Source organism: Hippopotamus amphibius, chromosome 4 (assembly GCF_030028045.1).
Source record: "Hippopotamus amphibius kiboko isolate mHipAmp2 chromosome 4, mHipAmp2.hap2, whole genome shotgun sequence".
NCBI classification, from domain to species: domain Eukaryota; kingdom Metazoa; phylum Chordata; class Mammalia; order Artiodactyla; family Hippopotamidae; genus Hippopotamus; species Hippopotamus amphibius.
This window is the reverse complement of record NC_080189.1, coordinates 116037829-116062804: the sequence shown is the minus strand read 5'-3', so window position 1 is coordinate 116062804 and position 24976 is coordinate 116037829. Positions and strand designations below refer to the sequence as shown.

General features: G+C 40.8%; 1 protein-coding gene across 7 annotated transcripts in view; it reads left to right on the top strand.

The window, feature by feature from the left end:
• USP6NL (USP6 N-terminal like) overlaps nucleotides 1–24976 on the top strand; it is a 154155-nt gene that overhangs the window by 81797 nt on the left and 47382 nt on the right. For 4 of the 7 annotated variants that reach the window (XM_057731101.1, XM_057731102.1, XM_057731100.1 and 1 more), the window contains 3 exons: nucleotides 8701–8768; nucleotides 10826–10908; nucleotides 19718–19757. In XM_057731101.1, the coding sequence (XP_057587084.1) occupies nucleotides 8701–8768; nucleotides 10826–10908; nucleotides 19718–19757 (191 nt within the window). Of the gene's footprint in view, nucleotides 1–4546; nucleotides 4698–8700; nucleotides 8769–10825; nucleotides 10909–19717; nucleotides 19758–24976 lie in introns of all 7 variants that reach the window. The other 3 variants (XM_057731098.1, XM_057731097.1, XM_057731099.1) reach the window with 1 other exon arrangement.

The following is a 24976-nucleotide window of genomic DNA, read 5'->3' as shown; positions in this document are numbered from 1 at the left end:
AATCAGGACATTTATGAGGACTTTGGGGTTTATGGCATTGGTTCTTTCCTGTATTTAACTTTCAGCCTTTGGCTTTCCCTTCCTTGATCATAATTAGCTACACTACTTTTATAATTGCAGCTATGGTCAGAATCTTGTGGTTGTGTTGTTTCCAAGTTAACATGGAAAGAAGGAAGGAAGCCAAATGATTTTTCTAAGATTATTATTCTAGTGAGGAAAGGAAGAAGGAGAGAAATGGGGTTTTGAGGTTATACACTTTTGGATAAGACACTTTAACGTGGGATTAACCGAGTTGTGAGAGGTGGAGGTGGGGCTGTGCTGGAGGGCACAGCAGCAGGGAGTCAAGCCCCTTCAGCCTAGCGAGCCGGCAAGAGGACAGGAGATTCTGGATCAATGCCCACAGGACCACCAGGTGGAGCTGTTGGCTAAGGACGTCAAGGTTTCCTGGGACGCTGCCCCAGAACAGGCTTTCTCGCGGGGAGAGCAGATATACGTTCCCTTTAGGTGCCTGTATTTAACTTCATCTCTCACACAGTGACCAATTAAACTAAGTGGTGTTTCAGGTTCTCTTGTGACTGGTGTGCCCTTTCTTTATGTTATTTGTTTTTAGTTGTGTTTTGATGTTGATCTGTTTAACTCTGCTTATTTCTCCTCTGAGCAGTCCTTCCAGCCTTGGATCTAATGCATGGCAAAATAAATGCTGATGTTTTTAGCAATGATGCCTATTAAGGTTTTATGATTAAAAGAATCTTTATTATTGATGTGTCTTAGTCCATAGTATACTAAGAAAGTGATCACAAATAACTGAAACATTGTTTAGGCACCATTGATACTTAGGGCCTCTTCTGGGTGGAAGATGAAATGGAATTAAAGAACTCAAATTATAGACATGGATAACTTACTCAGATAATTTCAGGAAAAAAGCATTTGCTGTATGCAAGCATTGAACAGGAAAGGAAAGCCAGCAGCAGCAGCTCAGGGACAGCCTAGTCTGTCTGTCTGTCTCTCTTTTTTAAAGGCTAAAAGTTCTCTCTGATGGTGACTCTGCTTTTTTCTGCATATTGGGTACCATTTTCCTCTATGCAGCGTCTTTTTCTCAGCTTGTGGGTAGTTTCTGCTTCCTGGTTTTTTCAGCTTGCCTTTGGTCACCATAGCCTGTTAAGCTCTTTACCTCATAATATTTCATCTTTAAGTCTCATTACAAATTGACTCTCTAGTTTATTATCCTAGGTCAGATTTCTAAGAGAGGACTGGTTGAATAAATTATGTTTGTGCATTAGGAAACTTTACAGCTGTGAGAAAGGTTGAAGTAGATCCACTGATTTATTGGAGCCAACCTGAACTCTGCCTTTAGTGACATCACGTTGGTACCTTGGTAATTGGCCACGTAGTGGGAGTCTTCACAGGATAGAAATTGGCAGATGCCACAAACCAGGGCTTACAGCCTCTACTTCTCCCCTCCAAGAACTGGTTGCTAAGCCTTTATTGGCACACCACTGGGTAGCTGTTGATATGCATAAGCTTGAAGATGTACTGTTAAGCAAAAAAGACTAAGATCTAGAATTATTTATAGAATGGTTCTAGTTTTTAAATAGAAGAGGGACATTTACATGTATGTGTATGCGCATACATACAAGCAGATTTTTGTATCGTGTGGAGAATAATTTTGGGAGATAATGGTGGTTGCTTCTAGGAGGGAGGACTGAGGATTGGAGCGGGATATATGGAGGTATGCAGATCAGAGTTCTATTTAGACACTTTGTATATAGTTGATTATGAACATTAAAAGCCAATAAAATTCTTACGTAATCGTAATGTCAACAGTCAGTATAATTTACTTCAGTCTCAAACATTATGTTGAGTTATGTAGGAAGGAAATATAATCCTAATGTTTAAAGTGTCAAGGTCGGATGAATTCACTTTTCCCATATGTACCAAATTCATAGCCATGCTGCTTTGTACATTGCTTCATAATTTGACCATGACTTTTAGCACTCTCCCTGCTTTGTTCTGAAATTTCTATTAGTCCTCTTACCCTCTTTTTGGTGTCTTTTATATGTAAGCTTTTACTGTATCGCTAATAATATCTGTGATCTATATGTTGCCTAGAATCCACTTTCTTCTTTTTATTTATTTATTTATTTTTATTGGCTGTGTTGGGTCTTTTTCGCTGTGCGTGGGCTTTCTTATTGTTTAGTTGTGGCTAGTAGGGGCTGCTCTTCGTGGTGCGCGGGCTCCTCGTTACCATGGTTTCTCTCGTTGCGGAGCACGGGCTCTAGGCGCATGGGCTTCAGTAGTTGCAGCACATGGGCTCAGTAGTTGTGGCTCACGGGCTCTAAAGAGCAGGCTCAATAGTTGTGGCACCCGGGCTTAGTTGCTCCGCGGCATGTGGGATCTTCCTGGAGCAGGGATCGAACCTGTGTCCCCTGCATTGGCAGGCGGATTCTCAACCACTGCGCCACCTAGGAAGCCCTCCACTTTCTTGTTGAAGACACCTTGTGTTCCCTATTCTAACGTAGGCTGGTCACTCTCCAGGCAGCTGCACAGTTGGCATCTGGAAATGTCCAATTTTAGCCTCCTGAGATTTCATGGGTCCTGTGTCTGCCCCCCTTTTTGATTCTGTTAAAGAAAAAATTATTTGGACACTTATTAAAACCATAAAGAAGTCTTTATTCAGGACTATTTCAATAAGTGTCAAGAATATCACAATAGGGGAGAGAGATTGGGCTCAACTCCAAATAAGTCAGTGAGGGCTTTGGTGGATGGAAAATTACTACAAGGAGACTTCAAGGATGGGATTCTTGCTAAACCAACTTAACAGGATTTTTGGGAGAGGCAGGCCAGGGTTACCAGATATCAAGGGTGGGGGATGAGGAATCTGAGCAGATATCAAGGGTTATGAGATGTCAAAGGTGGGGGGACTTGCACTGAACTGACTTAGCAGGAATCTTGGTACAGCTGGGCTAGGCAGGCTGATGGCAGGACCGGAGGCCAAGGTTGAGGCCTAGTAAAGAAAAGGGCTAAAGTTTGGACAAGATGAGAGTCTTTGTCAAAGAAACATTGTTTAGGCAGTAAACTTTGAATCATTGTGTTAGTTTCCTGTTGCTGCTGTAACAAACTGTGACAAACTTGGTGGCTTAAAACAACAAAACGGATTCTCTTACTGTTCTGGAGGCCAGAAGTCTGAAGTCAGTTCCACTGGGCTGAAGTCGAGGTGTTGGCAGGGCTGATTCCTTTTGGAGCCCCTAGGGAAGATGGAGTCCCTCAACTTTTTGAGCCTCTGGAGGCCGCCTGCTTTCCTTGGCTCTTGGCCCCTTCCTTCTTCACATCCCTCCAGCCTCCATCCTCGCATCTGCTTCCTCCTTTGGCCGTCTTGTCTCCCTTTCATCAGGGTCCTGTGACTATGTTGTGCCCACCTTCATGACCCAGCATTCCCTTCCCCTCTCAAGATCTGCACTTAATCACATCCGCAAATCCCTTGCCATATTAGGTACATGCACAAACAAGTTCCAGAGATTAGGATGTGGACATATTTTGGGGAGTCATTCTTCAGCTCACCACACCTTGTAATATCTATAAATGTTTTAATTTTTTCCTCATACTTCATCAGTTATATAGCTCTATGTAGAATTCCAAGCTCATAATAATTTTTTTTTCTCAGAACTTTGAAAATAAGTGCTTCATTACCTTCTAGTTGGTAAGAAATTTGATGCCAATCTGATTCTCATTCCTTGGTTTATGATTTGAACTTTTTCCCTCTCTCTAAGGGTCTGAGATCTTTTACCTGAATTGAATGTTACAACTGGCTTAGGCTGAGTGTAAACGTAGTTCATTAGTGTCCAGTTAAGTGTGATTCGTGTTCATAAGCGTGCCTCTAGTGTGGCTGTCCCTTTGCAAAGTAGTTTCCATATCGTAGGTCCCAACCCATTAAAAAGAAAAAAAGGAAGCAATGAAGAGAAGAAGGAAAGAATAAATAGAAAAGAATAGGACATTTCACAGTGCCACCCTGCAGTAGTCATGCATTTTGTTTCATTAAACATTTATTTCACTTGTATATGTGTGGTGTGTTAAATATTTCCACAACCCTCCAGAATTTGATATGTATTTGCTTAGTGTCTGAAACAGGGCCTGAAGCTTTCACATTAAAAAGTATCATTAAAATTAAGTTATAAAATGTACCTGAGAAGAGTAGTCCTACTTAGCTTTAATGTTTTAAATAAAAATTTCCTTCGTTGCTCCAAGACAAGTTTTATTAAAAGTAATAAGAATGTGGCTGATTTTGAAGTACAAGATTAAGGCATATTCAGAGCCTCTGTTTGTTACTAGATGGAATGCTGGGTGTAGGCTGGTGTGGTTCATACTTGGGATCTAGTCTGAAAGGCATGTTTTTACCCTCAACAGACATCATCTTTGTTTGAGTATCTGTAGTCTGTGTAACCACAGCAAGGTCTTTTTTCTCCCTGAGAATATATCTCAGACCTTTTCTTTCTTGTGCTTGTTTCACAGATAGTTTAAAGCAGAGCTGCCTTCTGCTTTTCTCTTTCAGTTTGTTGCAGAATGTGTGAGGGACCACCTAACACTCCTTGGTGTGCTTGCAGACTATAAAGCAGTAATGGAATCTTGGAATAGATAAGTTTACTCTATGAGGACTGAAGCTGTTGTTAATTCCCAAAACCAGACTGGTTATCTAACAAAGGGTAAAGTACTTTTTAAATTGAAATATGTATTTATTTAACATTCATCTGTCAAAATGTATACTAGGAAAAATGGTCTGTCCGTTTTGTTTTATTGAATTTAAAATTTAATAACTTTGAATTATTCATTACAGTTGGGGGCTAACTTAATGATACTAAGTTACAATTCAGGTAGATGGTTGATTCTTAAAAGTTCTTATGTTTAAATGGAATTAGAGGTTTTCTTAAATGCTGTAGTTGTCATTTTCTTCCGTACATTTGTGCCGAGATGTTTTCTGTATACGTATTTAATCCAAATGTCTTTTGATCCTTACTGCTTAAAATGTGCCTCTTATACTTTGAAACATTGTCCTATTAGATGTAAAGTCAGTTAAAATAGTTTGATTTAATTTGGCTTGAATACTGTGATGGGTTTCTTGTTTGATGATGACGCGTGGTGTAAGTGCCCAGGAACATAGCTGTTGTCTAGTAGGTGCCTGGAAGTTGGTGTGTACTGGCACAGACACAAGACAGCCTCCGATACCCTCTGTGGTCAGTGTTTTTAGGGCATCTCTTTGTTCTGCAGTGGAATTTCTAAATAAGCAATCAGAACAAAACCAAAGGGAGTATTCTACTGTAATTCTTAATAAACTTCTCAGCTGTAGCTCAGACAGTATGAAACATAATTTAACTATAGTGATTTCTGCATAAGGACACTACTTCTTACTGGAAAGATGCTTGCCTCAAAATGAGCATTATTAAATAATGTCTCTAAACTTGGTGTTGGGAAAGATTGGCATTTCTAGTTAGTCTCTTCAAAGAAGCAGGTTTGGCTATATTTTATAAAATAAGTTTGACTTCAGATCTGTTCTCTTTTGCATTCATTAATATTACAAAATTTTCTCCCCATGGGGAAATACAAGGATAAGAACTTTCTAAAGGAATTTAAAGATTTGTACTTACTTGATTTAGAGTCAAGTCAACTATTCTAATCATGTTAATCATTTCCCCCATAAAATTAAGATACAATTTCATCCAATTCCAGTACAACCTCTGTTATTTGGCTAGGTTGTGCTCTCTGGAAACTTCTAGACTGGAGAGGACCCATGTAAAGTATTGTATCTTACAATTTGCCACAGTGATGTTTTCTTGGGGTATTTTGCATCTTCACTTCCCAACTCTATACTGTTTCCAGTATATGCTTTCAAACTTTTCATTGTTGTGTTGAAAATATAGTTGAGACTCCTAGGACTGGTAGTGGGAATAAAGGACAGGCATAAAATACTTCAAAGAAAGCACTCATTTATTGAATTTGGCCTAATCACCATAGAAATTAATGCTTAGCTGTTTTGATAATGGAAATGGAATTTACTAAGTAGTCATGTTTCCTAGTTTGAGTTTAATTTCTATTAATGTGCTTCCCCTACTGTTTTGTAGAAGTGTGAGTGTAAGGTATTAAAGCTGGGTAACAGAAGAGGGAAAAAGGAATTGACGAAGGTTCCTAAGTCTAAAATAGGATAATACATATGTGTGTAATTGAGTTGCGTATCCCAGACTTCTGAATGCAGTTAACTTCGTTAACTGTGAAAATCTGAATAACTAATTGTATTTTTGTTATTTTATTGAACCATTGTGTTAGTTATTCACATTTCCCTCAAAGGGTAGCATATTGACACTTTGTAGTCTGAGGAAGGCAGTGGCATAAACGTTTATTTTTTCCCAAATAAGCTTTAAAAAATTTAGATTTCCATTCTGCTATTTTTTCTATTAAAAACAACCTTGTGCTTGTTTGATTATCTCATTGTCATAAATTCCTAGAGGTGGAATTGGGTAGAGGAGATGCCCATTTTTAAGATTTTTGATACATATTATCAAATTGCTTTCCAGAAAGATTTTATACATTTGTAAGTCTACCTACAGCTAAGTAATGGCAGATTTCCCCACACTAAAGCAAGATTGAGTAATATCAATGCATTTTTTTAGTCAATCTGAGATAGGTGCAAAGTGGTATTTTAAAACTTGTATTTCCTTAGTTTCTGATGGCTTGATCCCCTCCGCCCCTGCCCCCTGTCTTGGCTTTTAAAATTAGCTTTTATTTTTATCAGAGCTGTGCTTGGTGTAAAGATTCAGCCGTCTGTAAAACTTATTTTGAAAAATAAGCTAACTTCCACACCCCTCCCTCCTGGCTGCCCACCCCCTAGAAGTAACTGCCCTCCACTCCCAGCTGATTAATTTTCTGTTTACTTCCACAGCACTAGATAACATGCCTATGTTGCCACTTCCTGTTCTGCAGATGTAATCATTATCTCATGGTTTCCTGCTTCGGAGGGTGAGGATTTGGTTTTCTTCCATGCATTCAGCTGCTACATACACACGTGCATCCCTTCAACTCTCTGGGACTTGACTTCTTTAATCAACTCCCTGTTTTTAACCCCACCCTTACCTCTTCTCCAGACCTCCATTTGCTGGGCCACTGAGGGCAAGAATTTAAAGAATCCCCATACTGTCATTTTAGTGGGGTTTTAGGAGGAATGGATATAGAAGTGTGTGTTCTATCTGCTGTCTTTAACTGGATGTCCTTTTTCGTGTCTTTAGTGATCTTTTTTATAAAGTAGTGGTTAAAGTTATGGGCTGCGGAGTCAGTACTGTCTGGATTTAAATCCTAGCTTTGCTGTTTACTAGCTTTGTGAGCTTAGGCAAGTTGGTTAAAATCTCTAAACCTCATTTTGGTGGTTTTTGTTTTGGTGAGAATTAAGTGTGATAAGGCATGTAACGTGCCTTCGGCTGCTGGAAGAATCTTACTGTCTGCGGGGCCCTTCCTGTGGACGCAGGAGGGACTGCCGCTGCTGCGGCCGCTCCTGTGGGTGTCTTGCCCGTGGCCTTTGCCCAGTTTCCACTGGAGTACTTTGTCTTTCTTCTTGACCAGAGGTGCCTTTTATACAGTCTGTCACTGGTCTTTTATTTTTATTTGTGGTACTTGGGGTGTGTAGTCACATCCACAGTATTTCATGTTTTGATCTCTGCTTGTTGTCTTTTTTTAAAATTAATTAATTAATTAATTAATTGGCTGTGTTGGGTCTTCATTGCTGCACATGGGCTTCCTCTAGTTGCGGAGAGCGGAGCTACTCTTCGTTGCAATGCATGGGCTTCCCACTGTGGTGGCTTCTCTTGTTGCGGAGCACGGGCTCTAGGCGCGTGGGCTTCAGTAGTTGCGGCATGTGGGCTCAATAGCTGTGGCTCGCAGGCTCTAGAGCACAGGCTCAGTAGTTGTGGCGCACGGGCTTAGTTGCTCTGTGGCACGTGGGATCCTTCCGGACCAGGGCTCAAACCCGTGTCCCCTGCATTGGCAGGCAGATTCTTAACCACTGTGCCACCAGGGAAGCCCCTGCTTGTTGTCTGACTTATGTTTTTGAAAGGTAACCTGGTGGTAATAAGAAAGAGAACTTTGTGGCTGTGTTGTGTTGAAACTGGAGATTATTGTAGTAGGTGGGGCAGTTGATAAGGGGACCTGAGAGGCTAAATAAAGACATGGTTACATTCATCATGTCAGAGAAATATTTTTTTTAACTCCTGACGTCTGTCTTGCCCTAGTTTATTTTGTGAGCAAATTGCCTGCATGTTTAAAAGCCTTTTTGAGTGCTCTTCTCCTCTACCCAAGTGGGTTTCATCTAAAACTTAGAGCTCTCAGTTCCAGTTTCTACTTTAATATTTATTTCTATGAAATTAGATCCAAAATTAACTCTTGAGGGATAAAGTTTACCATATCCCCGAAGTTAATGCTGTGTTAACAAATTTAATTTCTTTTGAGTGTATTACTGTAGTACGGAAATGGTAGATGTGTTGCTATTCCACCGTTGTAGTTACGGATACTTAACCCATCCTTGTAAGTTTATTTGATTTTGCTAGTTTTTCATTTTAAGCAGCATTGATTTATTGGTTTATTTTCATTTGTTTTGTCTTAGTTTTATAATTAATTAACCTTATATATCTTTATATAACAGTTCATTGGAATTTGATCTCTCCACAGATTCGAACCAGGATGTAGCAGTCAAACTTGCCCAGGAGCGAGCTGAAATAGTTGCTAAATATGACAGAGTAAGTACTCATGTTTACTCCTTGAGTAATTTTTATTTACAAACATAAAAATAGAAATGGATTTGCTTTTTGGAGAGTTTAAATTACAAAAGCAGTTTGTTTACTTCCCATGAGTGCTGAAGTCATCTTATTTCTCTAACTTCATCTCCACATTTTCTCCTCCTCCTTCCCTCTTCTCCAGCCACTCTGCTTAGTCTTCCAACACTTCTTCCAGGCTTGCTTCTGCCTCAGGGCCTTTGCACTGGCTGTTTCTTCTTCCTGGAACACTTGTATCCTAGATGCCCTCATGCCCTATTGCTTCCTCTTTTTCTTTGCCCGGATGCTACCTCTTGGTGAAATCTCCTCTGACCACACTGTTTATCACCCCCTTCCACCCTCTGGCTCTCTCTATCCCCTTTCTCATCTGTATTTTTCAACATAGTAATTAAAGTATCAGCATACTTTACATTATACTTTGTTTGTTGTCTGCTCTGCCTCCTAGAGTATAAACTCTCTGAGGGTAAGAATTTTGTTCGTTTGATTTGCTTTTGTATCCTAAATACCTGCAACAGTTCTGGCTCATACTAGGCGTTCAATAACTATTTTAAAACACCAGTATATAGAATTAAATACCCATTTTGTTTATAACGAATACATATTAAAAATTGAACATGGGTCCGAAAATTTGAATTTATGCATGATGTATTGTCTCCATTAGCATTTTATTCTTAAGTTAGTTATGGAATCTCATTTTTGATGCCCTGGAAAGTCACAGTTGTTGACTATTTACACATATCCTTATTATTACCTTACCTCTTGAGGTCTGTAATGAGTTGTGGCTGTGATTTATAAATGTTATGTTTTATATTTATGTCACTTGGATGTAATTTCATATCTGTTATTTTTTATTATTTGTGAGACTAGCAGAAACATGCAATTATAGACAGCTGTCAGGGTTGTGCCCTGCTTCCAGGGAGGCACACAGGCCACACTCAGCTTAACCATTGTTCCCAGAGTTTGTTTTTAAGTTGGTTGTTTGGAACATCTGACACAGTTTCCCGTTATCATGATTAGGTTTTAGCGTAGTCCATGAAAATTCTAATTAATTTATTTAACTGCTTAATTAATTTGAAACCAATAGAACCATCATTCATTCATACTTGCGTGAGTATTTTTTTTTTTTTTTTTTTCCATGCAGTTAACATTTAGTGACCAGGCCAGGTGTCGTGCTCGGCCTTGGGGATTCAGTGTAGAGATGTGAGTTACGGGGTCTTTGCCTGCAAGATGCTCACGGCCTATTTGGAGGAGGATGCGTGAGCCGACTGTTATAAAATATCCACGAGACAGTCGGGTACTGAGTGTGAAATGTGAGAGGTTGGTGTAACCTCTTGCCCTGGGCCTCCTGCTCTAATCAGTGCTGGTTCACAACTCAAGAGGGGAGTGTGACGGGCAGTGGGCTGAGGAGGAGCTCTGGGCACATGGACACTCGAGAGGGACCCGTGAGGAAGCCGTCATAGGAGAGGAGGAGAGGGACAGGAGAACCAAGGGATGATGGTGTCATGAGGTTGAGCAACACTGACAGGCACACTGGAAAAAGCCACTTGGTGAGGACGCCACAGTGTCCATGGGATCTCACAGTGGGAGGCCGTTTCTGACCTTGGCAAGAACAGTATCAGGGCCAGTAGAGCTGGGAAGTGAAGAGGCAGAGTAGGTAACCTGCTCTTCTGAGAAGTTAGCATGAAAAGGCAAGACATCCCTTTTACTAAGATGTTTTCACTCTACAACCTTCAAGTTTGGCGGTTGATTCTTGAGTGGCTTCTTGTCCTCTGTTTCTCCCTCTTTCTTGGTCTGTTTCTCACAGGAACCCAGGTCTTATCACGGCTTAATAGCTTTCAAAGTTTGTATCAAAGAAATAGTGATTATTGCCAGAAATTGTTTTTTAAAGTTAATTAGGATCGATAATGCCTCATTCCAGCTCTTATTTTTAGTAAAAAATATGTCTTGTTTTTTGGCCTTTTAAAGAAATTATTCAGTTTTATATATTCCCAAATAACACCCTCCTTTGTCTCCTATTATAGGGACGAGAAGGTGCAGAGATTGAACCTTGGGAAGATGCTGATTACCTTGTTTACAAAGTCACGGATAGATTTGGCTTCTTACAGTAAGTTGCATAGTTTGAAAGCCAACTTTTAAAATTATGTTTCTGTGGTTACCTATTTCGTTGATTTTATTTTTAACAGCGTTGCTCTGAATAAGATTCCAGGATTGGTCCTGCAACATGCTTTTTTTTTAATTAAATTCTTGGCATTTTTAACCTCTATGGTTGAAATTGAACTATAGTTAAGAATACAGTCTTTAACATTCATTGTTTTAGTAAGAACATTAAGTGCAATAGAGGAGTTATATTAATAATTTAGCAGAATTAAGTGGAAATCAATAATAACTTGTATTTCAAAAATAATTATAAAACATTTTATTTTATATAAATGCATTTTTAAAATAATTAGCAGTTAGAACTTTAGTATTGTGTGGCCTAAAAATGAGCAAGGAAAAGAAACACCATTGATCTTCCTTATGGTGGGAAATGTATTCGTGTTATTGCTTCCCAAAGTTAATTCCATTTATCCTGAGTATGTTATATAAGGAGTTGAGAGAGGTCTAGAGCACTATAAAGTAAAGTAGTTAAAGTGATTTTCACTCTTAGAAACATCCTGAAATAATGCAAATTTGCCTGTTCCGGTGCTGGCTTTGTTTAGTCAGATTCCCATGGGCTGGAGACTTTCCTTCATCTCTATAGTTTGTTTGGTTCCATACAATTTAGTGATTAACCTACTACTTATTTGCATTTATCCTTTCCCAGTCACATTTATTATAAAGAGGAAGAAGCCAGGGATTTTTATTTTATGATACATGATTAAATTTTGAAGGAAAAATACAATTTCTTAGGGAGTTCACAGCACTAACTTCATAGTACTCAGACCTTCTTTGTCCTTTCTGTTTAGTTTTCTTGCATTCAGAAAGTATTTTGTTGTATCATATTTTTCTCAGGGTACCACAAGCGAACAAACAGAAACAGTTCTGGGAGTTAAAGAATATATGCTCTTCTTGTGGCTTTGCTGGTCTCAGTTAACTATTTCACGCCTTATCTGTGAAACAGGAATCATTAACTGCTATACATGCTTAGGGGTACTTGATGCTTTGAAGAAATAAGACGATAGAATACTACATACAGGTCTAGACAAACATAAGGTGTTATTATGCTACCTAATGATATCAGCATATCTGAAATGTTCTCCTGAGTAGTTATAATTAGAAGACTTTGAATTTCAACAGGCCAACAGAGCAGTGTTTAACTATGATGAAAATACTGCTCTTAAAGGAAACCGCCACTTCCACTTTTTTTTTTTTTAAGTAAATCAAACTTGGCCACAGATGTGGCAAGAAATGATTTTTCGTCTTCGTGGATTAATGTGCAGATCAAGGAATGTGAACGCTGTTTGGAAGGGCACTGTGAGCATTTAGCACTGTCAGGATCAGTGGGTCCCAAAATTACCTGTACGTTAGAATTAGCTGGAAAACGTTTGTTTGTTTGCTTGTTTAAATAGATTTCTGGGTTCTATCCCAGATTTTGATTCAGAAGGTAGAATACAACTCAGCTGATTTTGGCCTCAAGTGTTTGTGATGGGAGTGAACCACTGTAAAAGATGGTTTTTATCGTAAAGTGGTTTAATATAGTACAAAATACATATGAAAAACCTGTGCATTCCAAAGGCTCTAGGAATTAGCTAAATTCTCTTTCCTCATTGCTTGAAACAACTAGGTTCTGGCCTAAGAGCCTAGCCTGTATCTACAACCTAAAAATCACCCTCAGTTACCCCATGTTTGTTTTTATATCTGTGCTGAGGTCCATTTGGCCAGTTAGCAGTTTACCTTAATGATATTAGCTCATATATGTTGAGCACTTACTGTGCACCAGGCACTGTTCTAAGTTCTTGACATGAATTATTCCTCTCAGAACCTCTTTGGGATAGGTACTCTTTTTACCATTTTAAAAATCAAACTGAAGCACAAAGAGGTCAAGCAACTTGTCCAAGGTGTGCTCACAGTAAAGGTCAGGTCTGGGGGACTGGCCACGGCAGCCTCACGGCAGAGCCTGAGTTCTGACCGTCTGCGTTCTATTGCCGCTGCAGTTTTAATAAGAGAAACATTGAAGAAGCTCTTTGAAATGCCTAGAGAGAAAATTGAAGGGGGAGAGAAGAGCGCCGAAGCAGAGGGACCTGTTTGAAATGCTCCCAACTCCTGAGATGGACGCTCAGATAGCTGGTGAGCTCACCGTGTCTTTGAAAACGAAGCCAAACCAGTTCTCATACTGTCCCACTAAATTTTTTATTTACTCCATGATGCAATCCTAAAGCAGGCAGCACGAATGCAAGTAGTGAAGCCTAGAAATGGATTTCAGTGTAACGCTAGGCTTTATTGAATTTTACCAGTCAGCGATTCATGTTGCAGTGCCTCATTTCAGTGAGAGAGTTTCTCCCAAGGCTGCTGCTGGCGCCTCAGGTTGCTGGTCACCCGTAGGCTGGGGGTTTTGCACTATTGAGTAAAGTCGCCTGGCCTGGGCGTTTAGACCTTCCTCCCTTCACACCTTGATCAAAAGAGCGTCTCTTTCTGCTGTCTTATTTCTTTGTAATTTTTGATTGGTTCTGTGTTAAACATGGGTTTTAAGTGTCAATGTCAATAAAATGATACAAAGTAACTTTTCAGCCTTCTCTGAAGGCTGCTGACTTCACATCTAATTACAGTTTTTGTGACTTAAATTACTTGTTAGGATATGTGGAGAAGGATGACAGTAATTAACAAATACAGTACAGGACTAACGGTTTTAGAACAGATTTCACAATAAATATAAAAACTGTTGCCAAACCAGCGTGGCTTGACACTGGAACAGACCGTCTTTGTTTAGCCTGCAGAAGCGGCAAGTTGGCCCTAGCCGCGTGCTGGGATGGACTTATATCTGGAGAATGGAGAAATTGAGCTAATTTAAGAACTTAGAGAACTTTCAGCATTTGAACTTTCAACATTTTTTCAAAAATAGTCACTGTTAGTCTGCTTGACAAAGAATGCTTGGTATTTGGATAGTATCTTTTAGGCCACAAGTTATTAATAGAATTAGAAGGAAGTTGTTTCAAAAATAAAGATAAAATTAATACCAAGCTTCAGATTTTCAGCTACTTATCAAAATGTGTATATTTATAAAATTTAGCATATTGTCTGTAGTTTAATATGAAAGCTGGAATAATGGCATTTTTGTTTTTAAAAGAATATCTTTTAATGACAAGGCCTTGAGAACTCTTTCTACCTATCTGATAATTTTTACTGGAGTAAATCTAAACTTAGACAAAGTTTGCTACAAAATCAGAGATAAAATTTAGTTACTCAACATATTGAGTACCTTATTTTAGCAAGTTAACTTTTATGTTTCCAAATGAAAGTTTATCTCACAGTTACAGAAATAGTCCACCTGAGCTATTGAAAAATTAGTTCTTTTAAGCTTAATAGCAGATTTAAAAAAAAAAAAAATCCAGGTAAGGTCCCTGTGTTTCCAGTGATGATATGCTGTTGTTTTTACTGAGTGTATTTCTATGAGGCATCGCTTCTTGCTGTCAGCGTGGTGTTTTCTTCAAGCAGTCTCTAGGTGCCTCTTTCCATTAGAGGACAAACCTTTGTTTCCTAAAGCAGGGGTAGGCAAATATTTTCTGTAAAGAGGGAGATATTGAATACTTCTTGGCTTTGTGGACCACATGGTCTTTGTTACAGCTATTCAGCTCTACCGTGGTAGCATGAAAACCACCATAGACAGTACATTGGTGGTGTTCCAGTAAAGCTTATTTACGGAAGCAAGCCAATGGCCAGATCGGATCTAGGGGTTATAATTTGCTGACCTAAGGGAATACTGCAGCCACCCAGATTTTGGTCTTCCCTTTCTTCTACTTGGAGGATCTTTAGGTAGCCAGGTAAAGATGTGTACATGAATGTAGGCATGCGTTCATCCTTCCCTTCATACGTTCACTCAGCCACATTGTGTATCCCTGTAGCATGCCCGCAGTTGTGCCTGAGGCTGCCACAGTGTTTTACGTGTGTATCTAGATATCGTATGTAGCTCTTGATAAGGCACAGTTCCCTGTTTTCTCCTTGGAAGGCTGTGAAAAGAGTGTATACCAACACAGAGATTTGAAGAGGAAAAGTTCTGTGGAGATCAGTGTTGAGTACATGGCAGAGTTTGTAAGAAAGATTTTAGAAATGGAGCAATAATGCAAGAAAATTCATATAAGAAAACATGACCACATTCTTGCTCTGTCGTCCATCTGTGAAGCCTTAAGACTTTATAAAATTCAACATCTGTTCAGGATAAAAACTCATAAAAAAATGGGCATAGAATGAATGTACCTCAACATAATAAAGGCTCCATGACAAGCTTGCAGCTAGCATTGTACTCGATGATGAAAAACTGAAAGCTTTTCCTCTAAAATGAGGAGCAAGACAAGGATGTCCACTCTCACCACTTTTATTTTTATTTATTTTTTTCAATATGTATATACTCATTTATTAATTTGGCTGCACCAGGTCTTATTGTGGCACATGGGATTTTTAGTTGCGGCATCTAGTTCCCTGACCAGGGATCGAACCCCGGCCTTCTGCGTTGGGAGCACGGAATCTTAACCACTGGACCACCAGGGAAGTCCCTCACCACTTTTATTGAACATAATATTGGAAGTCTAGCCAGTGCAGTTAGGCAAGAAAAAGAAATAAAACACATCTAAACTGGAAGGAAGGATGTAAAACTGGCTCTATTTGCATATAATATGTCTGTCTATATTGTCTCTAAAGACTCCACTAAATGTTGGAACTAATAAATGGATTCAGTAAAGTTGTAGGATGTACAATCAATATGCAAAAAACAGTTGTGTGTCTATGCAATAGTAACAAACTATCAGAAAGAAATTAAGAAAACTTTCATTTACAATTGCATCAAAAAGAGGAAAATACTTAGGAGTCAATTTAACCAAGGAGATGAAAGACCTGTACACTGAAAACTGTAAGACCTTGATGAAAGAAATAGAAGTAGACACAAATAAGTGGAAGAATATTCCATGCTTATGGATTGGAGGAATTAGTAGAGTTAAAATGTCCATACTAACCAAAGCAGTCTACAGATTTAATGCAGTTCTCATCAAAATTCCAATGGCATGTTTCACACTAATAGAACAATCAGTTATAAAATTTATATGGAACCACAAAAGCCTTGGAGTAGCCGCAGCGACCTGGAGAAAGAAGAACAAAGCTGGAGGGATCATGCTTCCTGATTTCAAACTCTATTACAAGCTATAGTAATCAAAACAGTATGGTATTGACATGAAAACAGATACATAGGACAGAACAGAGAGCCCAGCTGTAAACCCGTGCATATATGGTCAATTAATTTATGATGAGGGAGCCAAGAATATACAATGGGGAAAGGGCAGTCTCTTCAATAAATGGTGTTGGGAAAACTGGACGGCTACTTGCAAAAGAATGAAATTGGACCACTATGTTATACCATACACAAAAATCAGCTCAAAATGGACTAAATACTCAAACATAAGACCTGAAACTATGAAACTCCTAGAAGAAAAATTAGGTGATGAGCTCCTTGTCATTGCAATGCCTTGGTGTTGATTTTTTGAATTTGGCACCAAAAGCAAAGGCAACAAAAGTAAAAACAAAAACAAACAAAAAAACAAGTGGCACAACATTGTAAAGGAATTATACTCCAGTAAAGATCTAAAGGAAAAAAAAAAGTGGGACTGCATCAAGCTAAAAAGTTTCTGCATAGAAAAGGAAACCAAGAAGAAAATGAAAAGCTGGGCTACTGAATGGGAGAAAAGATTTGCAAATCACATATCTGATAAGGGATTAATATCCAAAATATGTGAGGAACTTATGCAACTCCAGCCAGAAAACCCCCTCCAAACAATCCAATAAAAAAATGGGCAAAGGATCTGAATAGATATTTTTCTGAAGAAGACTTACAGATAGCCAACAGGTACATGAAAATGTGTTCAACATCACTAACCTTCAGGCAAATGCAAATCAAAACCACAGTGAGATATCACCTTGCTCCTGTTAGAATGGATATCATCAAAAAGATAAGAAATAAGAAGTTTTGGCAAGGATGTGGAGAAAAGGGAACCTTTGTACACTGTTGGTGGGAATGTAAATTGGTGCAGCCGCTATGGAGAACAGTGTGGAGGTTCCTCAAAAAATTAAAAATGGAACTTACCATCTGATCCAGCAATTTCACTTCTGGGTATGTATCTGAAGGAAATGAAAACACTAAAAGATGTCCGCACCCACCATGTTTCTTGCAGCGTTATTGTCAATAGCCAAGGCATGGGAACAACCTCACTGTCCATCAGCGGATGAGTGGAGATGTGAATATATACAATGGAATATTATTCGGCCATAAAAAGAAGGAAATTCTGCCATTAGCAACAACATGGGTGGACTTTGAAGGCATTATACTAAGTGAAATAAGTCAGAGAAAGACACATACTGCATGATCTCTCTCATGTGTGAAATCTGAAAAAAGAAAAACCCAAACTCATACATGCAGAGAACATGGTGGTGGTTGCCAGAGGCGGGGGTGCAGTTCATGCTGTAGGACCTGCCCGGCACAGACCATACAGCCTGAGCAGATGATCCACATCATTCCACAGGCATGGGCAAAACTTGGTTCTGAGTCAGTGCTGGGAACAGGCACCGTGAGGTCTGTTAGTTTTGTTTAGTGAATAGGAGAAACTGAAGAACTTGTCCTGTGGTGGCAGCCAGAGTTGGCACTTCATTTGCAGTTAGGAATGTTCAGTGTTCAGTGTTAGGTCAGGATCTGCTCTAATCAGCTGCACAGAAGGTTGCTCTTGCCTGGGCAGCCCAGCCCATTCATCCCAGAAATACCATTGTTGGTGCACACAGAGGTTGCCAGATGTTCTCATTCTTTCAAGATGTCCCTGCTGACCTGATCACGTAGCAAGTATGTTCCAGTGGTGTTGACAGGCCTTCTTCTGCCAACAAATGAAGATGGGTGGGTGCCACGCATGCATCATTGGCCCTAGTGATCAGGGTTACAAATTGTAGGGAAGGTGAGACTAAGAAGAGCATGACAAAAGCTATTAAAAAAAAAGTGAGTAGACTCATTACTTTAAAAAAAAAAAACTTATCTTTAATTCTCAGAGTTTCTTTTCTTCTTGAGAATTGGTTTCTTAGCCTGTTTTTTGTATGCTCTTGCACAATCTGAAACTTACCTAAGTTTGAACCCACTGGGTTAGATAATGCTGAACATCTCTGTTTCAGGGTAAGTGATGGTGTCTGAGTGAAAATGTTAGTTTTCTTATCTGTGAAATGAGGGGTTGGGACTTCCCTGGTGGCGCAGTGGTTAAGAATCCGCCTGCCAGTGCAGGAGATCAGGGTTCGAGCCCTGGTCTGGGACGATCCCACTGCCACGGAGCAACTAAGCCCGTCTGCCACAGTTACAGAGCCTGCACTCTGGAGTCCGCAACTGTTGAGCCCATGTGCTGCAACAGCTGAAGCCCACACACCTAGAGCCCGTGCTCTGCAACAAGAGAAGCTACCGCAGTGAGAAGCCTGTGCACCACAACGAAGAGTAGCCCCTGCTCATTGCAACTACAGAAAGCCCTCACGCAGCAACGAAGACCCAACACAACCAATAAATAAGTAAATAATTTTTTAAAAGAAAAAGAAATGAGGGGTTGGACTATCTCTCCGAGGTCTCTTCTGACTCTTACACTTTTTGGTCGGTTTCATGGCTGTAGCTTCATGCTTCACCTAAGGACTCTTCAGAGCAGCAAAAAGTGGTTTTGAAAACATTGGACTCTTGAATACTAATGTACTAATTACTCTTAAAAGTGTTATTATCTGGTGTCAAGAGTAACAGAAGAATATGTATAGATTTTGTCAAAACATCAGTACTACTGATAGAGCAACTCAAAGCACAGAACACTGTTTACAGATAATACATTGTTTTTATGTTACCGACAGTTAATACAAGAGTCTCAGTGTTTTATATTGGAGGTGATATCACAAAATTACTGTAGCAGAGAAATGGATTTGATTTTTTATTATATTTACATTAAAAAATTATTCCCATTGAAGTTTTGACAAATGAAGTTTTCCTTATTTACAGAATAAAAGTTGAAGTTTTCTTTTTAATTCATATATCTATGGGAGGCAGTTTTATTTCTTTGTACTGATTTTTTTGGACAATCATTTGTTACAGGCTATAGTTGAAGACAGAAAGTGGAGGTGATGGTCTAGGGTAGAGGCTGGCCAACTGTGGCCTGTAGGCCAAATCCAGCTCACCACCTATTTTTGTAAACATTTTCAGGGAACAAAACCACACTCAGTTTACGTGCTGTCAGTATCTGCTTTCACACTACGACATTAGAGTTGAGTAATTATGAAAAAGACCGTGGCCCACAAAGCCTAAAATATTTACTGTTTCAGTATTTGCCTTTGCAGGAAAAGGTTGTCGACTCCTGGACTAGCGCAGTGTTGTCCAGGAGAACTTTCTGCAGGGGTGGAAGTGTTCTCACCATGACTGACCTGTGCAGTATGGCACCTGGACTGTGGCTAGTGAGGCTGATGACTGAACTTTTATTTTATTTCATTTTAATTTGCATTTAAGTTAAACAGCCACTTGTGGCTAGAGATGACTAGATTGGACAGAGCGGGTCTAGACAGGGGACGTGATTACAGAATAGTTCATTGTTTTATGTTGAATTTGGTGGAATGGAAGCTTACGTAGCTCTTGTGACGATAAATAAATGGTCGTACATCATGTGTACTACACACAGGTTTATGTTTTAAAAGTTTGCTCTGGTTTCAACTATTTCACAGCCACTGTTTTTCCTCTGCAGCGAGGAGGAGCTCCCATATCATAACGCAGCTGTGGAACGGGTAAGTCCAGCTCTGCGTTTGTGTACAGCTACCGGGGAATTACGTTTATCAGAGGACTAAAACCTGTCACCTTTGTGATTGTGAATGCCGTGTTCCATGTCAGAGCTGCAGTCATCGTTAGAATCTGACCCTCATGTTTCTTACTGTAAGAAAATAAACTAATGGTGAAATAATTTTAGATTTTATGGAACTTCTAACAGGTACTTGGACAAGAGGAGAGGTAGGCATTAGCGAGTGCATTGTGGACGGGTAGTTCTCCAAACAGGATGCCTCAGGACGTGGGCCTGGTGAGAGCACAGCACCCAGGAGCCATGGGAACCTGGGCTACTAAGGTGTAGACGTTTCATGGGTGCCTCTCAAGCACCTTGTGCCTCCTGAAGCCCTGGTCCAGACCAGTGGCTCTTTGGAACATAACTGCGCCGTGAGGTTTTAATCACATTTCCCACAGACAACAATGAAAATTTGCTGCAGTCAAATGAGTATATTTGCATTTTAAAGGCTTAGAAGTCTTAAATATAGTAAACCTGTCAGGTCTTTGTAACTGAGTGGTTCCCCTTTCCTCGTTGCGCTCAGCTGGGGAGCAGAGCTGGCCCCTCACTGGGTGTGCGTGAGAACCAGCTGCCAGACGTTTAAGGCTGCTCAGAGCCCCTCCCTGCTCCATGTTTTTATCTACCAAAAAATGAAGTGTGGAATTCATGAAGTGAGAGGGCGGCTCTTGACTGGGGGGATTATTCTCAGTTTGTTTATGTTTGATGGGGGCAGGAGGCTGGGTTTCAGATAATGAAGGTAAAATTTGAATTTGAATTTGAAAAATATTTTAGGAAATCTTTCTAAAGTCAAAATTTCCTAAAAATTATAACTGTAGCATAACTTTGGATAAAACTGCCATTTTACATATACCATGTACAGAGCCCTATAGGTACTTCCTGCGGTTGAATTCTCTCGTGACTGCCTTATTCTCTGTCATAACCTTGATATTTAGGCAAAGGAATTTCTTTACTTTAATAAAGCTATATTACTGCTTTGCAACTACATATCAAGCAACTAGAATTGAGGCCGTAACCTGGAATATCAGGATCAAATATGACATAGTTTCTGCCCTGAGACGCTGGCGGTTCGTCCGGTGACTAGAAGCAGGTGCGGTGAGACAGTGGTGGGAGACGACAGGCTTGCAGGGGCGTGGGATTCTTGACCGGCAGTGCTGCTGGCGGGCAGGCAGGTCCCTGCGGCCCAGGGATGCAGGGGGACAAGGTGGCAGACGGCAGAGCTTTCTCCCAGGTCTGCTGCTGGGGAACCTCCCCCAGCCCACGTGGAGATGGGGACACGGGGTTTGCTTGCGTCCACTCTCTGGCCGCTTTCTCTCTGTTATTGCCCTGACTTGGCTAATCCTTGGACCCTCTGGATCCCACTGTTGTGTCTTCACTCCCCTCTCTTCCCAGCTCAGCTCCGCCGCAGGTCAGGGACACCCCCCTCCCCGCCCCCCGCGTCCCTGGGCTGAACTTTCTGCCTCTGCAGCACCTGCGTCTTCGCGACTCAGCACAACTGGAAAAGGACTCGCAGTGGGGTGACTGGTTTTACTTTACATCCATGGTCACAAACCTCAGCTGGACGTTTATGCTGGCTGGACATCATCTTGTGTCTTCCTGGTGAATTTCTCCTCCCATTTTAACTAGTGCAGCTTCCTCTTCCCTCTCCAACCTCCAGTACCTCCTCCTCTGGCCTCGCTCAGCCAATGTCCTTGCTTTGTGTTTATGTCTTATCTCTGTGCTGTCGCACCAAGGAGTCAGTTCCCGTGACCCACCCGTGCATGTGATGTGGTTGGTTAGCCTGTCACTCATACACGTTTCTGTTCTTGGCCTTCAGAACCCCACACTCTCCGCATAGTCTTCTTTCCTCACCGGCTGCTCTTTCTCTGTTTCCCCCACTTGTTCCTTCTCATCTCCTTGATCTTTATACTGAGCCTGTGGCTCAGGCCTGGAGCTTCTCTTTCCTGTCTGGATTTCCTCCTTGGGCATCTCATCTAGCCTTTTGGCTTTATGTGCAGACTCCCAGGCTTGTGTGTGCATTTCAGTGTTTAGACTTAGCTGTGTGGCTTACTCTATACGCTCAGATGTCTAATAAATGTCCTAACTGGGATTTCTGTTGTTCTCTTCACGTCCATCTGTGAACAAGCTTCCTGTCTCAGCAGGTGGGAGCTCCACCGTTCCAGGTCTCAGTCTCAAACCTTCTGAGTTGTGTTTGACTTCTTTTCTGTCATCCCCACACCCCCTCTGTCAGCTAGGCCTTCGACACACGTTCAGAGTCTGATGACTTCTCAGCATCCCCACCCCTGCCGCCTGGTCCGCTGGGACCTCTCTTCTGGAGCTTACAGCTCCCTGCTTCTGCCATTGTCCCCTGTCTGTTTGCCACAAGAGCCGGAACGATCCTGTTAAAATGAGAGAGACCCGGTCACTCTTGATGGGAATATTATGCCGGCTCTCCAGCTTATCCACCGTAAAAGGGAAGGTCCTTAGAATGACCTCAGAGTCCCATGTGATGGTTTCCGAGAGTCTGTCCTCTCCTGCTCCCATCTCTTGCTTGCCCACTGGCCTCCTCCGTGTTCCCTGACTGGCCTGCCTCGTTCCATTCCCTCTCTGAGGCCGTTTCCCGGCTGCCTCCTCTCCTGGGGAGCACCCCCCCGCCCAAGCGACAAGGCGCAGTCCCTCATCTCCTCATGGTTTTACCCTGATCTCACCTTTGGGATAAGACCTTCCCTGGCATCAGATCTCACTCTGGGAGCTCCCTCCCCCACACGTACTAACTACCCCCCTCTTTCCTTTACTTCTCTCTTTAGCACTAACCCTGTTTCACTTACTCAGTATTTTACTTATATCTTTGTTTTGTCCGTTTCCTCACTAGGATGTAATCTCTATAAGGGGGGTTCATCTGCTTTGTTCACTGTTGTATCCATGGAGCCTGGAGCAGGGCCCGTAGTGCAAGCTCAGTGAATGGTGGCCAAGAGAAAGGCCAGGTGAACGTAAGGACTGTGTCATGTCATGAAACGCATGTTTGAAGGTTGGTGGAGCTTGTCCTTTCGAATGTGACAATGTGCTTTACGTAAGAAATTAAGGAGGAAGAGTTGGAAGATGTCTTTTAACAAAAGATATCCATATTTGGCAGAATAAAAGTCTGGCAGCGCAACACGGACTTTTCTCTCCAATGCCAGCGCTCTTCCCCCTTTCAGAATGACGACCAGAAAATTCAGATGCATGGGAACCAGTAGCATAGATGATTCAAGAAATGTGACAGTGAAGGAAAGAAGAAATATGAGACAAAGCTAGTGAAGGATGGCATGCTTGAGGGAGGTTGCTTTTTAATTTTTTTGTTTTAGGAGACTTGCCTATATAGTAAAAAAACCTCTTACCCAGTGCCATTAAAGTTATAATTAATAGGTTGTTTACTCTAAAGAGTTTAATATAGTAGAAAATCACTAAGAAATGACAGTGCATACCTCAATAATTTAACATAAGACATAGGTTTATATTCCTTGTCAATCTTTTACTGGGAGGGTGGGGTTCTCAGGCTGCTGATTGAGATTCTGTTCTACCCTCGTCCATAAACTGCACTCACACTGTGTGGCCTGCCTTTTACAGCTTTGGTTTCTTCAAAGTGGAATGAGAACTTTAGGCACATGCAGAGCAGCGTGGGGCTAGAAACTTTAGTTTATCAGGATTTCCCCCAGTTTTTCTAGTTTCAGTTTAGTTCATCTGTTCTTCAGTGACTGCCTAGTCCTAATGGCCGAGGCCTGCCATTCTAGGAAACGAATAAAAAGTTCTAGATATTCATATGCTGCATTGAATAAAGTCAGTGGAGACGATAGCCTTGCGGCTGTAAGTGTACAGTGTTCATCAGTCTTCACAAAGCATCCACTTGCAGTGTGCACCTCCTGGGAAGATGTGTACGCTGGTGCACAGTCAGGTCGTTGGGGCTTTAGTTCCAGCTTTGCCAATGTATTCTTTTTACATAAGGCAATTCCCTGTTTAAAATAGGGTGTAGGAGGCAGTCCCTCGTAAGAGGATTGGTGTTGATATTTGCAGAGTGCTTTGGATTCCCCCGAACAGGCACTTAAACAAATAAACAAACACACTTATTATATTTACTCTGCAGAGAACACTGTTAATAATGGATTGTATTGTTTCTTTGAGCTTATTGATGTTTTTAATAAGGAGGAAAGGATATGTGAAACTGTGAATCTTCATGGACTCAGCTGTTCCTTTTTGCAATGCAGTATTTTGCATGGCTTAACGGAATATTGGAGCCTGTTCATATCTTTAAAAATTATATTTTAATTTTATGTGGTGTGAAATCTTACTCAAAATGCGTGACTTTTCAGTGTCAGTCTATCAGACCATGATGCTTTGCTTCTTGCATGCCTTATCCTCTCCTGACCTCTGCTGGTGAGGTCGAGGTGTGCATGGCTTGGGTCAGCTTTGTCCTCAGTCACACACCCCCATATTCAAAAAACACATCTGGAAACTTGAACCTCTGTAAGGTTTTAAGACTTCTTATTCTAGAAGAGACGGCTATTTAATATCCATCCATGTGTTGTGTATGTGGGTAGCCTTTAGCATCTAGATTATTAATCATGTTACTAGTGGGAGGAGCGTTAGACCCTATACGAGGCAACTTCACACTATGTGGGCGAGGCAGAGCTTGTTAAGCACTTCCTGCTCAACTGGCCCTGCATAGGGTTCAAGTGTAGTCTCAGATCACCACAGGTTGACAGGCAGCAAAGAAGATATTGGACCCATTTTTAATCCTTGTTACCCTTCTTGCCCCCCAAAAGAGAGGCCAGTCCTGATTCAGAGGGGATGTGAATTTAAGACGATCAGGTATCAGATTGCAAACCTCAAATGGAAGTTTAGTCCTTTCCTGAAAACAGCTCCTGGGGACAAATACACAGCAACATACCATTTCCTAGTCAATGGAGGTAATGGAGAGATAACAAAGGGAACATGGGATGGAGATTAAGACCTCTGCATCATTTTCCTTCTGACATATGTTGTTCTGACATTCTCAGGGGAGCAGAATTTTCTTGTACTGGGGTCTCCTATATGATTTTTAAAATTGCAGTGATAAGCAGATCTAGTACCCAAATCTTAGTTTTGGAATAGCATTCCCCATTAAAAAGAACTATAGTTTCTTTAAAGAAATGGATGATCTAGTTCTAGGATAGAAAA